Below are 18,061 nucleotides of genomic sequence, written 5' to 3'. Positions count from 1 at the left end.
TCTTCCACTATTCGTTTTCTTTGTTTATCATCTATTTATTTTGTAAAATTTATATGTTCAAGCAACAACTTCAATTTGATTAATTTTATAATCTCCTTTACATAACTTATTGATTAAAAATTTTAATTAATTTTATTCGATATATCTTATACGTGTCTATTTTTGTCATGTATATTATATTATATAGAATATATCATGTACATATATATTTATATTTTTATTTATTATAAAAAATATATATTTTATGTGTATAAATTTTTTTTCTATATGTTATAAGGAACATATATATATATATATATATTTATAATATCATAAATTGATATTATTTTTATTATTATAATAAAAAATACAAATGAAATTTTTAATTCATCAATAAATGTTTGAAAATATTTATGGAAAAATGTATCAAAGAAATTATTTTTAAGAATTGCTAATTTCACAAACTTATGTAATTGAATAATTCTTGTACTTATTGTTCTAAATCTTTAAAAATATATTATTCAAGATCGATATTTCAGGACATGGGATATAAAGTTTCATTAAATATTTTTTTTATTCTATATCTCGTCGATGTTAATCATCATCGGTTCCAGATAAAATAATACATTAGAAAACATCTTTTGATGACTCATGTCATCGATTTCTCTTCGAAAATTTATCGAAATGATATACCAGGGAGATTACAATTTTCACAATATAAAACAATACATGTAAAAATAGAATAAAACAATCAAAATATAAAAATCTAAAAATCGTCAAACATCGAATCAAAGTAGAAACATAGCCTAAAACTTTCCAAGCATTTTTCCATTGATATTTTTTATCGAGAGTTTCGGTGGTTTTAAAACAACCATCTGATGAAATCAAGGATTGATGTTGCATCAGATTCTTGTTTGCATGTAGATGCAAGTTAAATATGTTATTCCTGAATGAATAATATATCGTTGAAATGGGTGTTGGTCATGATTTTACCACTAAATTCTACATTTATAATTGATTTTATATCGAATAAAAAAATATTCTATAATTAATTTTAACTTATCGAGAACAGGAAACGAATTCAGGAAACGTTTCAATCTTAAAAAAAAAATCGATGCACATTTGATTTATGAAAAAAGCCGAGTGACAACACTTTACGACCATTAAGTGTCTCATTCTTCACCCTAAAGTTAGTTCAGCACTCATGACTCCCGAAATTTTTCTAGGTTCAAGAACAACGTGCAGTTTGTTTTAGGACGAATGATAATAGTTCCAGCGTATATACTAGATTTCTAGAATAAAAATTTTCTTTCTCCAAAGAAAATCCAAAAAGAGAATTATAGACATGGCAACGTTACGATTTATTTGTTCAAACTTTTTTGTATCACATGTAATACAAAAAAAGAAATATCATTCTTACGAAATTTTAATATTTTTTATTACAAACTGTTGCAAACACTTTTAATACATACATTTCCGCATGAAATGAAAAATGTTTACTAGAATGAGATTTTCCTATATGAATAATAATTAGATCTTTTTTAACTTATGCACATTGCTTATAATTTATTAATCAAAATCCATCGATTTCAAAATCGATTTAAAGAAACAATTCTACCGTTCACGATTTGAATCGATCAACATCCCCCCACTCGATATCGATGTTTAATACGCGAAGAAGGGGGCATCCGGAGACTATGTAAGCGGCTACGGAATCGCAAGAGATCCTGTAGTCTTCTTGAGGACATCGTGTCGACGTCTATGATCTGAGAATTCTTTGTCCAATCAGATTAGAAAAAAAAAAAAAAGAAGAAAAAGTGAATTGATTTGAAGTAAATTCGAATTAAAAAGACAGCCGTGGTAATATTTTCCAGTAATCGAGAAGACTTATGTGTCGATGAGGTGCAAGATTTTGGATTGTCAAGGAAATTCTCCAACATTCTTACCCAGTGTTAGGTAAGTATAGAATCATGAGAACAGGTTTTACACCTCGATCTTCTAGCATCACATTTCAATTCTTGTTTTCAAATTGCGTAGAACATTTATTTGTTTCGCGTCTGTAATGATGTGGAATACACATCGAGGATTGATGAAAAAAAATCTTGAAACCTGTTTGCATTCTTCTTTTTTATTATTATTATTATTATTATTGCAAATAAATTTTTTATTACGATCTTTTTTCTTTGTAAAAGAATGTTCGAAGAATTTTAATAAATCAATAAATTATATATATAGAATAGTTTAACAAATTTTTTTAAATGTGTCTGGATATTATTTATTAATGACTTTATTATTTTTTCTTTTTTTTTGCAGGCTCGCTAAAAATCTTCGAACCCGCAAAGGAAGTCGATGTGGTAACGCTGGAAATCGTCTAGAATTGTTAGTTCTGGTTCATTTGCATCACGTACCATAAAGTGAGTATATTTTGCATAAGAAGAAAACCTGGGAAAAAAAATAATATAATAATTAATACTTTATAAATCAATATTATTCAGTTAAAGAAAAAGATCAGTGGATCTGATAGTGTCAGAAATTAAAGTGGAAGTGCTGCATATCGGTTTTAATTGGCTTAAAATCGATAGAAACTAGTGGAGGGAAGGTAGAACAATTTTCATTTCGAAAGGAAAGCGAAAAAAGAGTCAAAAAATGGTTCACACCGATATTCTCATCAAAGGACCTTACGAAGATACGAGGTATGCTAGAAATTTTTTATATTTTAAATATCTTAATATTCTAAATATTTTAATCCTTTGCTCTATAAAGTCACATCTGATGACAGCAATATTACTCTTTCTTTTGAACCATCTCTGACACTTTATGTACTTAAAATAAAATCAAAACGAGAAAAGATAAAATTAGAATTGACTCAGAATAAACAATTATAGCGCAAAGAGTTAAACTTCTTAATGTGCTTTATATATATATAGAGAGAGACAATAAACGTTTCTTTTTTTTTTTTTTTTTTTTTTTTAATTTTATATGCGTAGAAAGAACAAAAATGCATCGTCAACACATCAACAGCGACCTCAACAATCGCAGAATAAGAATGACAAGTATGGCTCTTGGGGTCCAGTGTATAAGAACAAACAAAACTTTATCGACATGCATATTTGCTAATTACTATGGGATATAACTTGGAAGATCGTATTGAAGATAATGGATAACGAATAAAAAATTTTATATATTACATTTGCATCACTTTATCACTTTAATTTCGACACCAAAGATTTTACTCTTTGTTAATAATTGATTAATTAGTAACAATAAAAATGATTAGATGTAATTAGAAGGCAAAAAGGCTTAAGACTATTCTTTAACCGATTTAAAACAATTTCCATTCGAAGAGGAAAAAATATTAATAATGTTTGAACAAGCTTTGAACAGACAGACGAAAAAAATATATACCATTAGTTCCACCGGATATGCAACTCACGAGAAGACAAAGGACTCGGAAAAAAATAACTGACGATTAGTTTACGAATCTAAGCATATAAATACATCGTATTAATTCTCGTTCATCTCGTTTTTCGTCGCTATGGGATTAATTAAATTCGATTAAATAAATTCTTCATATTTTTACGAAACGTAACATCTCTCAGAACGTTTATGAAGTGAATTCTTCCGTCATTCCATCAGGCCACAACTTACGAATACAATCTTTTTTGTAATTCCAGCTCGATTCGTTCCAATTTGACGAATAGAAAAATCTAAAAATTCCTGTAAAAAAAAAAAATCATTGCACAAAAGAGAGAAGAAAGAAGATTTCAAAAGACCAATTTCGAATATTGTTTAATGTTGAATGTTTAAATAAAATAAACATTTCGATCATCTTCAAAAATTCCTGAAAATCGAAAAAATTAAACGACCAAAATTCGATACGATCATCGTTTATTTCAATCCCTCGTTTAATCAACTCTTCGAATAAAACGTTCTGGAAAATCAGCCGGAAATCGATTAAAGACGGTTTGGAAATAAGGTTCGGAGAGGAGGACGATGGAGGATCCCCCTCGGTTTCCACCCCGAGTCGAGGAAATAGTAGGGGAAAGCCGGGCTGGTGGGGAAACGAGCGAGGAAGAAAAAAAAAAGCTTCTGGACAAACGAGAGCTTTGCCGTGGCTCGGATAGAACGGGGGCAACGTGGTGCAGTCGTTGAGAACGCGTCGTCAGGTTCGGTGTTCCTCTGAATGGAGGGTCACGGGGGTGGAACGGTTCGTCGCTCGAATTGACGTTCGACAACGTCTATCTTCTTGTTCCTAATATTTATTTAATAATAATTTATTTAAACACGCTTTCGTTCGAAATCGCAAGGACGTGGCGATATTTTTTTTTTTTCTTTTTTTTGTAATCAACACGATTGAAAGGATTGGATCAGAGTGCAAGAGGAGAAGGAGGACGAAGAAGAAGAAGAAGAAGAAGTGGAGGAGAAAGGAGGAAGAAACGTGGCGTTGGAACGCGAGAGATAGGTCGAGAGTCGACGTCCCGACGCTGCTGCTATTTCGAGGCTGAAACACACCGGTAAGCTTTTGTCCCACAGTCTCACCGCCGAGTCTAGTTTCTTTTTCGTTGGCGGATTTAAGGTGCATAACTGGCGAGCTTCCGCGCGTTCGATCGGCTGGTACACACATGGAAAAAAGGGGAATGCGTTGAAGGGTCCTTTTTTCGAGATTCCAAGCTGGACCACGTTCTCGGCGTGCCTTTAATTCAGAGAGAGCTCGCGCTGGTTAAAATCGTTCGTCCTTCCAAGGGGAATCCGCTCTCCCTGTCCGATCTTTTTTACGCCAACGTGAAATAATCGGATCTGTTGCCCTTCCTGTTACGCGTTAACTCGTTGTTAAACATCAAAGACACGACCGATTTGTTTTCATTCAAAGCAAAGGCTGGAAGATTCTATTCTCAGAGCGTATCGCTCTCAACGAACCTCTCGATCAAGCTTCGATCAGCTGACAGCTTTTCGATTCATTCTGTCCATCGATCATACGTATCTTCCAGGATTCGTTTTATTCGTAATTCGTATTTTTCATTCCACAAAATTTTCTTTTTTTTTTTTTTTTTTTTCATCTACATACAATAGATTCCTCTGTCGATCAAAATTAAAATTAATCCACAACTAACTAAGAGATCTTCTCGAGTGAGATCCACTTGATGCAAGTTTTCTTTTTTTCTTTTCTTTTCTTCACGAGAAAGACGGAGGAGAATTCTTTCACGCGTTTTATAACACGCGAACGTGTTATCGGGATTGGAGAGCCTCGAGGGAGTGTGGAGCGGAAATAGAGCTTCCTCTAGACGCGATGATCCCTCGTTGGAACAAAGTCCCTTTCGCGTGGCGAAGGGCGGCCGTCACGTCTAAAATCCCGCCCTCCCCCCTCGTTCTGTCGATGCTAATGCTCGTTGCATCCGTAGGCATACAACGGCATCGGGGTGCTATTTTTGTCGGCTGCCTACAGTTACTTACTAGTAGGCACCCTCTTGCGAGCAGCCGGGACCCGCGCCTCGATACCCTCGATTCTCGCGGGCGCGTGCCAACGCTCGTTCATCCGGGTCATTAGACGTCTCCTATCTCCTCGGGGGGAAATGGTGAATACGAAGTCGAATATGAATGCTCGTGCGGCAAAGTGTCGAAGGAAGAAAAATTACGACGAGAAATCTGGGACGAGGCTGTAATAACGAATGCTTTTCTTTCTCTGAGTTGGAGGATAATTGGAGGATTTTAGAGAGAATATAAGAGAACCTGAGTGTAAGAAATATCTTCGAACGTTTTATTTGATGAAAATATTTTGCTTTTTAAATCGAAGATCTAAATGATTCGATTTCTTGTTATTTTAGAGATAAAGAGATTTAGAAGATAGAAATGGAACGGAACTTTTGTATATTATACACCGGTTTAACAAGCTAGAAACAAACAATCAGTCAAACTGCCCTATTTTGCCTTTGGTAGGTAAGTAAGTTTGATAATTTCATAGACAAAACGCGCACGTGACAGTCATCCTGCAGGCGCGCGTGCCCCGCATTAACGTCTAGCATGGACGAGTCTTGAAAATAAGGGGTCGAGGGAATGCATCGAGTAAAAAAGAATCGGACGAAAAACCTAGGAAGGAACATGTGAAAATGGGGGAGATATCCGAACCAGAGTTCGATCTATATTTGTTCCTCGAAAACAGGACGGAACGGAATTGAATAAATAGTCGTCGATGGATCGTCCTAATCGAGCCGATTTCGACCGATTTTCGTCGCGAATTCGTCGTAGAAAATTCCTCTGAAAATAAAATTCGTTCGCGAAAAGCAGAACGAAGTAGATCCGATCGAACCGATTTATCGCGATAATCCTCAACGATGAAGAAAATAAGCGAAGATATCCGAACCAGCATTCGTTCTATATTTGTTCCTCGAAAACAGACCAAGCAGTTTCGATAGATCGAAGACAACTCGATCGAACGAGTCCCGAGCCGATTTATCCCGGTAAGAAATTCGATCTTCGAGTTGGGAAAGGCTAAATATAACCAGGAAGTAGAGTCGGTAGCGATTTACGTATGTTCTCGTCACCTTCTGGGCCCAGCACGCGCATAAACCACGTGCAAGTAGGGTTAAGCCCCTGACAGAAGTTCCGACCGCGTTATTGCATTAGCCCCGGAGGGCACGTGCGCGCGTGCGTGGGTGCGAAGGGCAGAGAATTAGTAAGTGGCGTTCGAGGCGTGAAGGGTGTCGTTGAGGTGCGTGCTCTGCCAAGTTCGTTCAACTCGAGAGGGTCGAGAGAGCATCGAGAGCAGGCTGAAAGACTCGCCGCCTCGGCGAGTCGAAAGCTCGGAAATTTATCTTCGAGCTTTCTAAATCTAAAGAGTGTAAAAGTCTCTTGCGCTTGCGCTCTTTTGCACGGGGATCTTGAGAGAAGTTTCTGGAAGAGATTTTTTTTTTTTTTTGGGACAATCGTTTTCTCGAAGAGGAAAGAAAGAAAGAAAGAAAGAAAGAGGTACGATTTCCACGCACGTTGGGAAATCTTCGTTAATGCGTTGCAACGGACGATACGATTCCCAAGGGGACGAAGTAAACGCGTCTCGTGAGAACTCATTGACAGGATCTGGAGTGAAACAGACGCAAACGATGCATCCTGTCATTAACGTTGCCAGTCGCGCATCAATTACAACAATCGCGTGCGATCGCACGAATTATTACGTTTCCACCGGCTGTGTATCATTCCTCTCTCTGGCTCCGTGTTTACACGAATAATGTATCAGAGTCGGTTCCCGTATCTTTTTTCTCCGGCCAGGAATGGATGACGTTATCGGGGGATCGCTTCCGGTGATTTAATTATAGCAACAAATCCCTATGCACGCGTATGGCCGAAAGGTCGTAATTGGTAAATATGGCAAAGGAAATGGGTAAGGGAAGATTTCAAGAATTTCCGCGATTCCTTTTTTTTTTTTTTTTTTTTTTTTTACCATTTTCCTTTCTCTTATTTCTTATAACGAAGAAGACGAAACTTCCGACACGATTCCGTTTCATCCGTGGCGCCGTTAGCAGAACGGGAGCAAAAAGGAACGTGGAAGAAGGTGGAGAAAAAGTAAAATAAAATCGATGATTTCCTTTCGCCTCGACGTGGAGCGGAAGGAGAGGAAAGAACGCGATCCCGGGAGTGGGAGAGAGTGTCTCCTAAGAATAGAAAAATTCTTTTTTCTCGTCGCGTCCTTCCGTCGGCGCAATTGTCGGGGGAGTCTCGAAATTGTATACCTGGCGATAGAAAACAATCTCGAGAACTGGTCCACGATGACTGCGGAGAATCTCTTCCCCCAGACGCTTCAGTGACGTCGGCCTCAGACGGCTCTGATCCTAAATGCAACCGCGTTTAAAAATATCAATTCCTGGAACGGTTCGCAGAAATCGAGCAGCGAGATATTTAGTCCTCTCTCTTCCTTTTCTTTGTTCCATGTATACCGCCTCGGAGACCCCCCGCGAACCTAAAGGCGTGGTTACAACCACCGCTCTGTGCTTGGTATATACACGTGCATCCGCTGCTCCGGCATACAAAGACCGAGAGAAATTATGCGCCTTAAATTAGCCATCAAAAGGGAATAAGCTGAAAACTTGTTTTTTTTTTTTTTTTTTCTTTCAAAATGATCGATCGATAAATCTTTCGATTACCACTAGAGCACTCGAGAGATCATAAATTTGAGAGACGAGGAGGAAAAGAAGAGGAAGCAAATCTTACATTTGAAATAATTTTATATTTTGATTCAAGTTTGATTTGAAAATTTGTTTGCTTACTTATGCGGACAATGTGTAAAACTTTTGAGATTTACGCGTTTCGCAACGCGTTCAATATTGTTTGCGATAGAGTCATGTACCGACAGCTGGTACATTCTTAGACATAATGACGGCGGCGTTCGTTCGGTGATCGCATCTTGGAAGAATGACGTCTACCGGTGCGTCGAGACGACGGCGGTCGTTCTACCCGAAATAGATCTCGAATACGAAGACGACTCGTGAATGTATCCACGAGGAAACCGGTTGCTAGGGGAAAAACGAATCATTTCGATACGTTTATTAATGAAGAAAATTCCAAGCCTCTTAAACGCGACTCTTTACAACGCCGTTACGCTGTGTGGTAAGATCGAAGGAATCCAGAAACGCATTTAAAAAGAAATATTGGCTTCGTTCTTGTCTCTTACTTAGTCATTACACGCTGGAAGGAATATTTATTGGAAATGTCGATGGTTAATTAACGTATTTCAAAGACGACTCAATTGCATATTACGAATCTTCGATAACGAAATCTTTCTTTGTGGTGTCGGATATTTTAAATATACGAAACGCGAAACAAGGATCGGCTTGTTTGACTTAAATTCTGGAGGGGTTGCCATTTTTGGTACAAGGGCGCGCATCTCGGTCGAAACGATATGAGCATATGAGACAACGCGTAACATTTGCACTATCATCGAAATAGACGGAAAAATAAACTAAATCTTTATTATCTCGAGAAATTTCCTAGTAATCTTTTGAGTCATTTGTTTTTCCGGTTTATTTAAATTTATTGCTAAAAATATACATATATAATGATGCAAAATATTGCAATCATTGTGCTCGATAAGCGGATAAGATAATTTTAATTCCAAGAATTTCATTCCAATATGCAAATCGTGCGAGCGTTTAAGCGAAGTTCTCGCGAATAAAATATGTATGCGCATGATGAAATCTTCGTTTTGGTAATGCAACGCTTACACGCGCCCATATTATATCGAATAACGGTATTAACGAGTTCCTGCCACGTTATTTATAATTTCCATAAAATGGATAGTAGGTTTACGATTGACGGGAGTTATATTCAATTTCAATTTCACCGTATGTTATTTATTCACTATCGATAAAAGCGGAAATTATTTTTATAAAACGTGGTAAAACGTGTGCACGGGTTCAATGGCGGTAGCCGGATTCATATTGCGAAGAGAACAATTTTTATTCCTCCCTGGAATTTATCAGTTTTTGTTGAACTTAATCGGTAAAGAGGAAAAAAATCGTGAAGAGTAGCAATATATTTTCGTCAAAAATCCAAAGAAATCCCAACAAATACTATATTTGGCATTCTGAGTCACGACACAGTTGCGCAGCCGCACCGCAAGCTTTGAATTCTACCGCGTAAGTCAATGCACCGCTATTTCGTCTTTTTCCTTCCATCAAATTCTTCGAACTTCTCCGTTTCTATTCTCTATCTGCGTGTCTCGAACTTTTAGAAAGTATACTATAAATAAAACGAACACATCTTTGACACACTTACGTGAGACAACAAACACTCGAGTTTATTTTTTTTTGTAATTACGTAATTTTTCTTTCAGTTTGCTCGCGGATGTATTCTAAGGGAAAAAAGTCGGCTGTTTAAAATTCGACACGATGAGGGCACGAGACTCGATCGTGTACACTCCGGTGTCCCTTGGACCGGATACGGATGACGAGGAAACGTTGGTCAACGCGGAAGTTTACAACAATGGTGAGTTTTATCATTTTTTATTCACGTAAGCACAATAAATCTTAGAAAGAAAAGGTAATAAAGTTTAGAAATCACTGTTTCGCGAATTTAATTTTGTACTTCATAGAACGGGTGTTAAGCGCGCCAGTGGAATAAGTTGATATTTTTACCAACGATCGGTAATAAAGTTCCGTATTTTCTAACGGAGTAAGGTTAGTGGCCTCCGCGGAGTTATTCATCAAATCTCGACGACAAAAGAATTCCCTTATCTTGTCATTGATGTTTAATGTCGCATAACGATGTTTAATAGTGTTTTACGATTTTTTTACTCGTTCCGGTTCAGTTTGCTCCACGGATCAATTAGTAACATTGAATCGTGCGTATCTTCGAATTTATCGCGCTCAACGAATCCTATGCGAAACGAAAAATGGAATCAACAATTTCAAAAATTCTAAAAATTGAAGGAAATAGATTAATGTGTCGCGGATGTTTGTGCAAAATTTACATTTTCATCACTATTAATGAAATGGGGCATAAATGAAAATTCATATAATTCATCCTCCAACTTTCAAACGTGTATTTTATTTACATACGTTATACATTTTAAAAAGAATTAAAAATTTTCCATAAATGCATCTATCCAAGTAATAAGAGAAAACGTAGATTGGATAAGAGGCGTAATAAATTATCGCTTCTTACCGTTCGAAATAGCATCGTATAAAATGTAAGGCAAATTCCAGGGCGTACAGGAACGCCGCTAACTAGATGGGACATTTTTCCTTATTAAAATTCCACGGTGACCGAACACGGATATTCCTGACCAAGTCAAGCCGGATGCGATTGGAAATCGAACCGAAGACTCCGATCTCTGAGTCAGAGCACACCTACACGACTTCCGAATTCGAACTTCGCGGTTGTAATGCACGTAGGATAGGGCGGGGGCGTGGCGCATGTACGCAATATACCGGAGTACAAGCCGCGTCAGCCTCCGTTTTTGGCAATGATAATACCACTCACCTGGCATTGTTTAATCGTCGTCTCTTATCTTTCTCGCGAAACTAACACGCTCAAATATTTGATTATCTTTCCGTCCTTATCTTTCTCGATTCCTCGAAACGAGGCGTCGCTTCGTTCTCGAGAAAATTAATTTTTGAAGAGAAAGAAAAGAATCATCAGACTCTTCTACTCTTTTGTTTCCAGTTTCCAATTAATGATAAATTACAGATCGATCGCGTATATTAATTTGTAGATTCAATATCAAACGATCTTTGCGAAGAGATCGCGAAAAGGTAGACAAATTCTTAAAAATGAAATAGCTCGATGATTTTTCGAGAAGATTAATCTCCAACGTCGTTGCCAGATACGCCGGTTAATTAACGGTTATCGCGAATTTATATCATCGCGTTGATACAACACGGAAGATCAAAAATTGTCGTTTCCGTTTCTTGAATGATATCTGATCGCAATCGATGACACACCGGCTATATTTACAGAAAACTAATATCAGTAGGCGGGGTATCTTGATTTATACAAGGGTATTGTTGTTCACGTTACGAGAATATGTTTCGCGCCGGTTCGATAATCGGTATTTGTTCGACGAGCGTGATAACAGGCGTTAAACGGAGTGCGGACAGACCAGAAGCCGGTGCACACCCTATGAAAGGATCGTCCACGACTATTCAATACTCCTCGATAACCATTATCTGTAGTTGGCGCCGTCTGGCGATCTTATTAATTTTCCCAATCGAGCTATTTATATGGAAAATAATAATACACGCATCGACGCGGTGTACACACGAGGTGTGCAGAAGGAGGAAGCATAAATCGCCTCCGGTAGATGAGAACGGTAAATGACGGAGTTTTACGATCGATTTCCTGCACGATGGAGAAAGTAACCGCATCGAGGCGAGGAAATGTCGGTTTAGTTTAATTACGAGCCGATGCAATATCCAACTGTGCTTTCTCCACGGGTCTTCCTCCCTGTTCAACGTTAAAAACGCGTTTATCTCGCGCGTCACGATATTCTCTGGGAATATCATCTATTGGAAACATCCTCCTCGTTTCCCTGCCCATTCGAATCTGCACCGCATCCGGATGCAGATAAAACGTCCCTGCTCGCCTTTTATGGATAATCGTAATTAACTCCCTTCTGTTTTTCTCGCTATCGTACATCATTCTACTAGCCTCCTCCATTCGAGATCGGGAACGTAACAGAGAGAGAGAGAGAGAGACACTGTCCCCACGAGTCGTTCGACGTAATTCCCAGCCGGACGCGCTTTCCACATCGAGAATCGTAACCGCTCGTTGCGTAACCGATGTATATAAATCGTATCGCGGCTGAAACGCGTGAAACAGGGCCGCGTTACTCAATGAATCTCTCTGAGGAGCCGAAAACAAGCGTGGCTCAGAGCGATTTTCCAGAATTTGTAAGAAATTGTAAGAAGCATTACCTCTGTTCATAATTATCATAACGCAAAGAATATTGCGTTCTTATTTTGCGAAGGGTATTGGAAGTTATGATCAGACACACAGTGCTTCGAAACGTAAGCTATTTCGAATAAGTATCTTCTTTAAAAGTGATCAAATACGAAATGCGAAAATCGAGATCGAACAGAAAACGCAAAGGATACAACTTTGAACTTTTCCAAGAATATCTTCCTTGGCATGATGTAATAATCAATCATTTTTCCATTCATACGCGCATTCAAACTTTCTCTTTTGATTCTTCGGAATAAGCTCGCTGCGTCCAACTCGTCGCATTCGCTCGCGATATCTGGACGATGATCGGGACATATCGCGGTCGGTTTCATGCGGGACACGTAGTAGACGCAATGCCGCGTATATACACTGCGTATCGTGGCCGCATAAAATCTCGTGGCGGAGACGTGGCTTTCAGCGCCCTCGTGAGATCCAGGATCTCGAGCACGTAGGATCCTCCGGCGAAAAAACGCCTTAGGAGCGGCCTTAGTGCGTGTAGACTCTGCGTGTGTGCACGCTCCTGGAGAGATGGTAATCGCGTTGAGTGGTGGTTGTCGGTGATGTTGATCGTCGTGCACCGACGGCCACCGATCGTAACGAGCCGATCCCAAGGGTTTTTCTTCATTCGTGGGAATAAACAGCGATATACGCCTTCTACTTGGAGCGTCCAGAGACTTCTGCAGTGGGCAGAGAGAAAGAGAGAGAGAGAGAGAGAGAGAAAGGTTTTTGTAGAAAATCTCGTGGAGTTAGAGGATGATATACGATTGACGAGTTGGATGGACTCGATTTTCGTTGGAAATTGGAGAAGAGCGATTTTCGAAGATCGATCGAATCTGGGGTTAATCGGTGGAAAGGTTTCTCCTGTTCCGTTAATTGGGTCGCTGCGACGAAAATCGTGAAAGTAACTTCCACTGTTTCAAGGCGAGCGATATTTCGTCTCGGAGGAAGGAACGAGAAGATTGCACGCGCGTAATTGTGAACAGTGTATTACGAATAATTTCGTTGCACGTTTCTTTTTTATATATTATTGAATTACGTAGAACACGAAACGGCTTTATCTCCTTTATCGTACTTTATTTATTCTCTCTCTCTTCATCTAATTGAAATTGTTTATAATTTAACAAAATAGAACATTTCTTTATATCAATCGTTATCTTTCTTCTAAGATAAGCGAGAAAATTTTTTTATTTCGTCGTAAGAAAAAAATATCTTAAATTCGCGTAATTAAAATATTTGTACATCAAGGCATAACAGCAAGGTTGGCCGATTGTAAAATTTAATTAACCAACGAGCAAGTGTATTCCATAATGGAATACCCGGAGGGCGACTAATTATGTGAAAATTACACATCATTTGGACGGTTAATTCGCGTCAATGGTATTGCGGTCTCGATCCTCTCTCGCATTTTCTACTCGTTACCCTTCGCGAGAGCAGTTGCACCAATCTCGCCCCAGGGCGATCCGGGGCCCCGTGTTGTTGCCCAACCTGTGTTGTCGGTGCATTTATCGGGCCCCCTGCACCGACACCTCGTCCAGCGATAAAACACGGTACACATGTTGTAAAACGTAATCGAAACCGTTATTGTTATAGATCTCACGGCCGATACGGGACATTGGAGCAATTTGCTCGGCGGCGTGACACGATCCACCTTGTTTCATACGCCCTTTTCCGTGGCCCGATTTTTCACGCGGCGCGCCCTCGTGGCGCGTGTAACGCCGATCGATTTTCGCCCGATCGATCGAGAAATCGAATGCTGCCGCGAGCTCGTATACGTGGTGCAGATGTTATCGAGGGAGATGAAAAGAAGAAAAAAAATCCGCAATTACGTCGAACGGTTTTCTCATTTTAAACGAAGCGAGAGCGAAGTCGAGGAGAAGTCGAGTAATCGAGGCAGGGATCGTGGAACGAGAAACTAGATCACTGGAGTAAATGGCTGATAGGTATATTCGTTTGGAAATTTCACGTTGCACGTACACGGTGTTAATTAATTACGCCACCTCTATCGCCCTTCCTCTCTTAATTGCCCCATAATTACTCGAGTTAATTTATGCGAAACGAACTCCCTTTCGCGGGAACCCGTGAGAACCAATGTGTAAACGTTGGACTTTCGAGACGCCCCTTCTGCGATCGCGATATCGTGTTATTAACATTATCGTTAGAAATCTGCCTATTATATGATGAATTTTTAAAATGCTAGGGGACTTTACCCCGTTGCGATAGCTCGTATATAACACGGAGAAAAAATATGCGATCGAGAGAAGAGCTGTATATTTAAATAAAATAATATTGCGAGAAGATCGTCTATCTTTGAACACTTGAAACGTTATAATTAAAAATATATTTTTATATTTATATAATTAAAAATTAATTATGCACGGAGGATTTATGCAAAACAGAGAGACCAATCACTTGCGAGAAAGTAAAATCGATGAGCCATCTAGCGGCAACCATTCGAACCGCTCGGCAGAAGAATCGAAGTAGAAAAATATTCGTCGAGCGTTTATATATCTTATAATGAAGGACAAATTATTGTCATATAGATATAGTCAGTTCGTGTACTCGTTCGTTCAACGGTCACGGGTGCACGTGCACACGCGTGCCTATCTATACGAGGCGGCCTCGTGCCTCGATCGAAGTGTATCGGGCCTTGAATGAAAGAAGGATTCGAACGACTGAATGAACCGAGGCAGCGAGTGTGTCTGAGCGAACGAGCGTGCGTGGAAGGAGCGGCGACGCGGCGTGTAGGAGCGAGCGTGGGCGAGCGCACGCGTATCTGCGAGCGGTTTTCGCGTACGAATATCCTCTCCGTCTCATCTTCCATTTTTTTCCACTTTACTCCGAGCAGTAAACGCTTGTACGCTTTTGGTGGTCCTTCCACGGATTTTACGATCTTTATAACGCTGCAATTAATTCGGAATCGAGGTTGTTAAATCGATAATAGAGGGATATAAAAAAATAGTGGAACGAACCTGTGCGTGTTATACGAGCGACGTCAATCTGTCTCCGATGGAAGGGATGGTAGGCGTATTTGCGATTCTAAATTGTATATATACGTTTGATTAATTATGATTGATTCCGAGATTGTTTTGATTATATTTTAAGTATGGAGACATTAGGTGGTCTTCGAAAATGACGTGTCCAGACCGCAGATCTGTTTATCTGTTAGGAGACATACGATACGCTTACGATAAAATCTTTCGATCAACTTTAAGCCAATATGAAACGAAATAAAAGAATGATGAAAAAAATGTAATCAATCGTTTTCATACATACGCGTAATCATAATTTAAAATCGATATAAACATTCTCTTAATCAAAAGTCCATTCATCTCCTAAAGTATTATATCGTCGTGATCACGAAAAAGATGTCCATATATATAAAACTTTCTAATTACATTTTTTGCGTCATAAAGATCATTGTCTCTCCTCATTGTCACTCATTGCCCTGACTGTCGTCGTCACGAGTCAAACCAGATATCCGATGTCGATCCTCGTGTGTCGCGCACGCGCTTCCCCGTGCATTGTGTTGCAAATGAGGACTCGTCGACAAGGGAAGGCGTGAAAGTCTGTCGTCCATGAGGGTACCGTGGCTTCACGCGTGCCCCGAGGAGAGGGGTCGGGAGAAGAATCGAAATCCCTCGAAAGAAGATCTTCCTCCCGTGAAATTGGACGTGAGACGCCTTAATTCGTCCCGATCGAGCGTGTATCGACGTTCTACACCCACGTGACAGGAGACCATTCAGTGTAAATCGCGAGCGGACACGTCCAGGCCCCGTGTAGCCGCGCGTTTACGCTCGGGGACAAGCTTAATTCGTGTTCGAGCGTTCGTTCATTCGGCCTCATGAATGCAACACCGCTGGAAAACCGGTGTCTCGTTTCCTTCTTCGTTTCTACCTCTTCCGACCCCTCGACGCCTTCGTTCGTTTCAACCGTGGACCACGAATACGCGAAATTACTCGTACTCATACTCGTTCCACAGTGGATCGAGCGTATGCGTGAGTGTGTGTGTGTGTAAATTTGGATTTGTGGCGGTGGCCACGTGGGCGGACTAGGTATCCGCGTTATTGGTCTGCCGATTCCACGGTATGTATTTCACCGGGTCCACGAGATTACTCGTGCGAGCTGTGGTAGTCTGTGAATCAGTCGAAAGTTTTCGTTTCTTTGAATTTTGTACGTTGAATCTTGTTCCCGTTGTATCAAAACGAATTGTATCGGTTAATGTTAATCTTTCTCGGAGATGGGTAGATAAGATTGTAGGAAAATTTTGAGGCTTTGAATAAGATTGAAAGAACATCTCAAGTCGAAGTCAAGGAACTCGAATTTATGGTAGTGCGAAATATTTTCCACCGGTAAGACCAGTAATTTAAGACTCATTGTGCTAAGAGGATGAAGAAAAAAGAAGAAAAGTGTATTCTTGATTACAACACGAATTTCCTAGTTTCACAATAAAAATTCGCCACAGGTTTTTACCCTTCCCTTCGACAATTATCGTCTTCTCGCCCACGAACGTAAAGAAGCGAAATTTCTACCAAGCGAGGATACTTTTATCGATCGAGGACACCAGAAATCGTTTAACGATCGTAATTCGCGAGGGTTTAAATAAATTCGGCCCCGTCGGTCGGTTGGCTACGTTCTCTCCTCCAAGTCCTCCATCGAGGATCGTTCGAGCCAACCTTCGAGGCACGCACGGAACTCACGGGTTATAATTCAACCGCACGAGTTGAGCGTATTCGTTCGCAAGGTTGACGTTAAAAACGATGAGGTGTTATTTCTTCCTGAAACACGCGCGCACGAACGTATAACGATGCCTTTAACCTCGCGTTTGGCAATGGTAATTAGTATCCTACTCGGTCGAAGGGAGATATTAATGCGGCACACGTAGCAACCATATACGTAGCAACCATTCGTCGCTCATTTGTATTTTTTTTTTCTTTTTTTGAATAACTTTTCACGCCTTTTATTACGTATATTCCGCAAAAAAGAAGACTTATCTATCCTCCTCCTCCTCCTCCTCCTTTCTATTTTTGTGCGATTTCAATGTTTGTCGTGGTTCGTTAAATGATCCCTCGTTTAAGAAGAACATTGTGTACCTTTTGATCTCACATCCTGGAATAGTTTCGTAACGCTGCGTTTGGAGAAGAGTTACGAAAAGTCGATATAATATACAATTGAGAGATCGATTGACGTGGATATTCGCGCAAAATTGTCTTGATTATTTTTGATTATTAATGAGTCGATAGATTGCACCTTTTTTTTTCAATTTATAATAGCTCGCAAAATAATTAAAAATTAAACCATCTTCAAATACGGAGATATGCATTGTAAAAAACAAACTAATCATTTTTAGATATCTTTTCAGATATGCTATAAAATTCTTTATTAATTCTAGTTTCTAACAAACAAAACGCACACGTAGCTTCAATTTCCTGTTTTACAACATATCAATGAAGATCTCCATCAACGAAGATTTCTCCTCTACTCGCGCATATCGTTTTTTCCTCTTTTTATCCTCGCCGAGCAAGTTAATACACGTGAAAGTCGAACGCGTTCGAGAACCGAGTTTTCGTCTCCCGGCCAAAAACAAGACGTTTCATCCCAGAAAGACAAAGATTCCACGGCGGGAAGAATTTCGGTGTGGAGTTGGTACGAATTC

At 39.5% G+C, this 18,061-nt stretch overlaps 1 protein-coding gene and 1 long non-coding RNA gene across 4 annotated transcripts in view; both read left to right on the top strand.

Annotated features, from left to right (window-relative positions):
* The first annotated feature begins 2,474 nt into the window (after positions 1-2,474).
* LOC100870756 (uncharacterized) lies at positions 2,475-3,166 on the top strand. The gene is made up of 2 exons (XR_015295225.1): positions 2,475-2,672; positions 2,967-3,166. It is a non-coding gene; the product is annotated as an uncharacterized LOC100870756 (long non-coding RNA).
* Positions 3,167-4,101: 935 nt separating this feature from the next.
* Positions 4,102-18,061, top strand: part of rols (zinc-RING finger and ankyrin repeat domain-containing protein rolling pebbles) — a 43,401-nt gene continuing 29,441 nt past the window's right edge. The window contains exons 1-2 of one of the 3 annotated variants that reach the window (XM_086917769.1): positions 4,102-4,493; positions 9,800-9,951. In XM_086917769.1, coding sequence (XP_086773895.1) covers positions 9,855-9,951 — 97 coding nt within the window. In that variant the 5' untranslated portion in view covers positions 4,102-4,493; positions 9,800-9,854. Of the gene's footprint in view, positions 4,494-9,493; positions 9,603-9,799; positions 9,952-18,061 lie in introns of those variants that run through there. The other 2 variants (XM_086917766.1, XM_086917767.1) reach the window with 2 other exon arrangements.

The sequence above is a fragment of the Apis florea genome, unplaced genomic scaffold (genome assembly GCF_048593485.1).
Source record: "Apis florea isolate Af1SG1 unplaced genomic scaffold, ASM4859348v1 contig_2272_pilon, whole genome shotgun sequence".
NCBI classification, from domain to species: domain Eukaryota; kingdom Metazoa; phylum Arthropoda; class Insecta; order Hymenoptera; family Apidae; genus Apis; species Apis florea.
The sequence above is the reverse complement of the archived record's forward strand: the minus strand, read 5'-3'. Positions and strand labels throughout refer to the sequence as shown.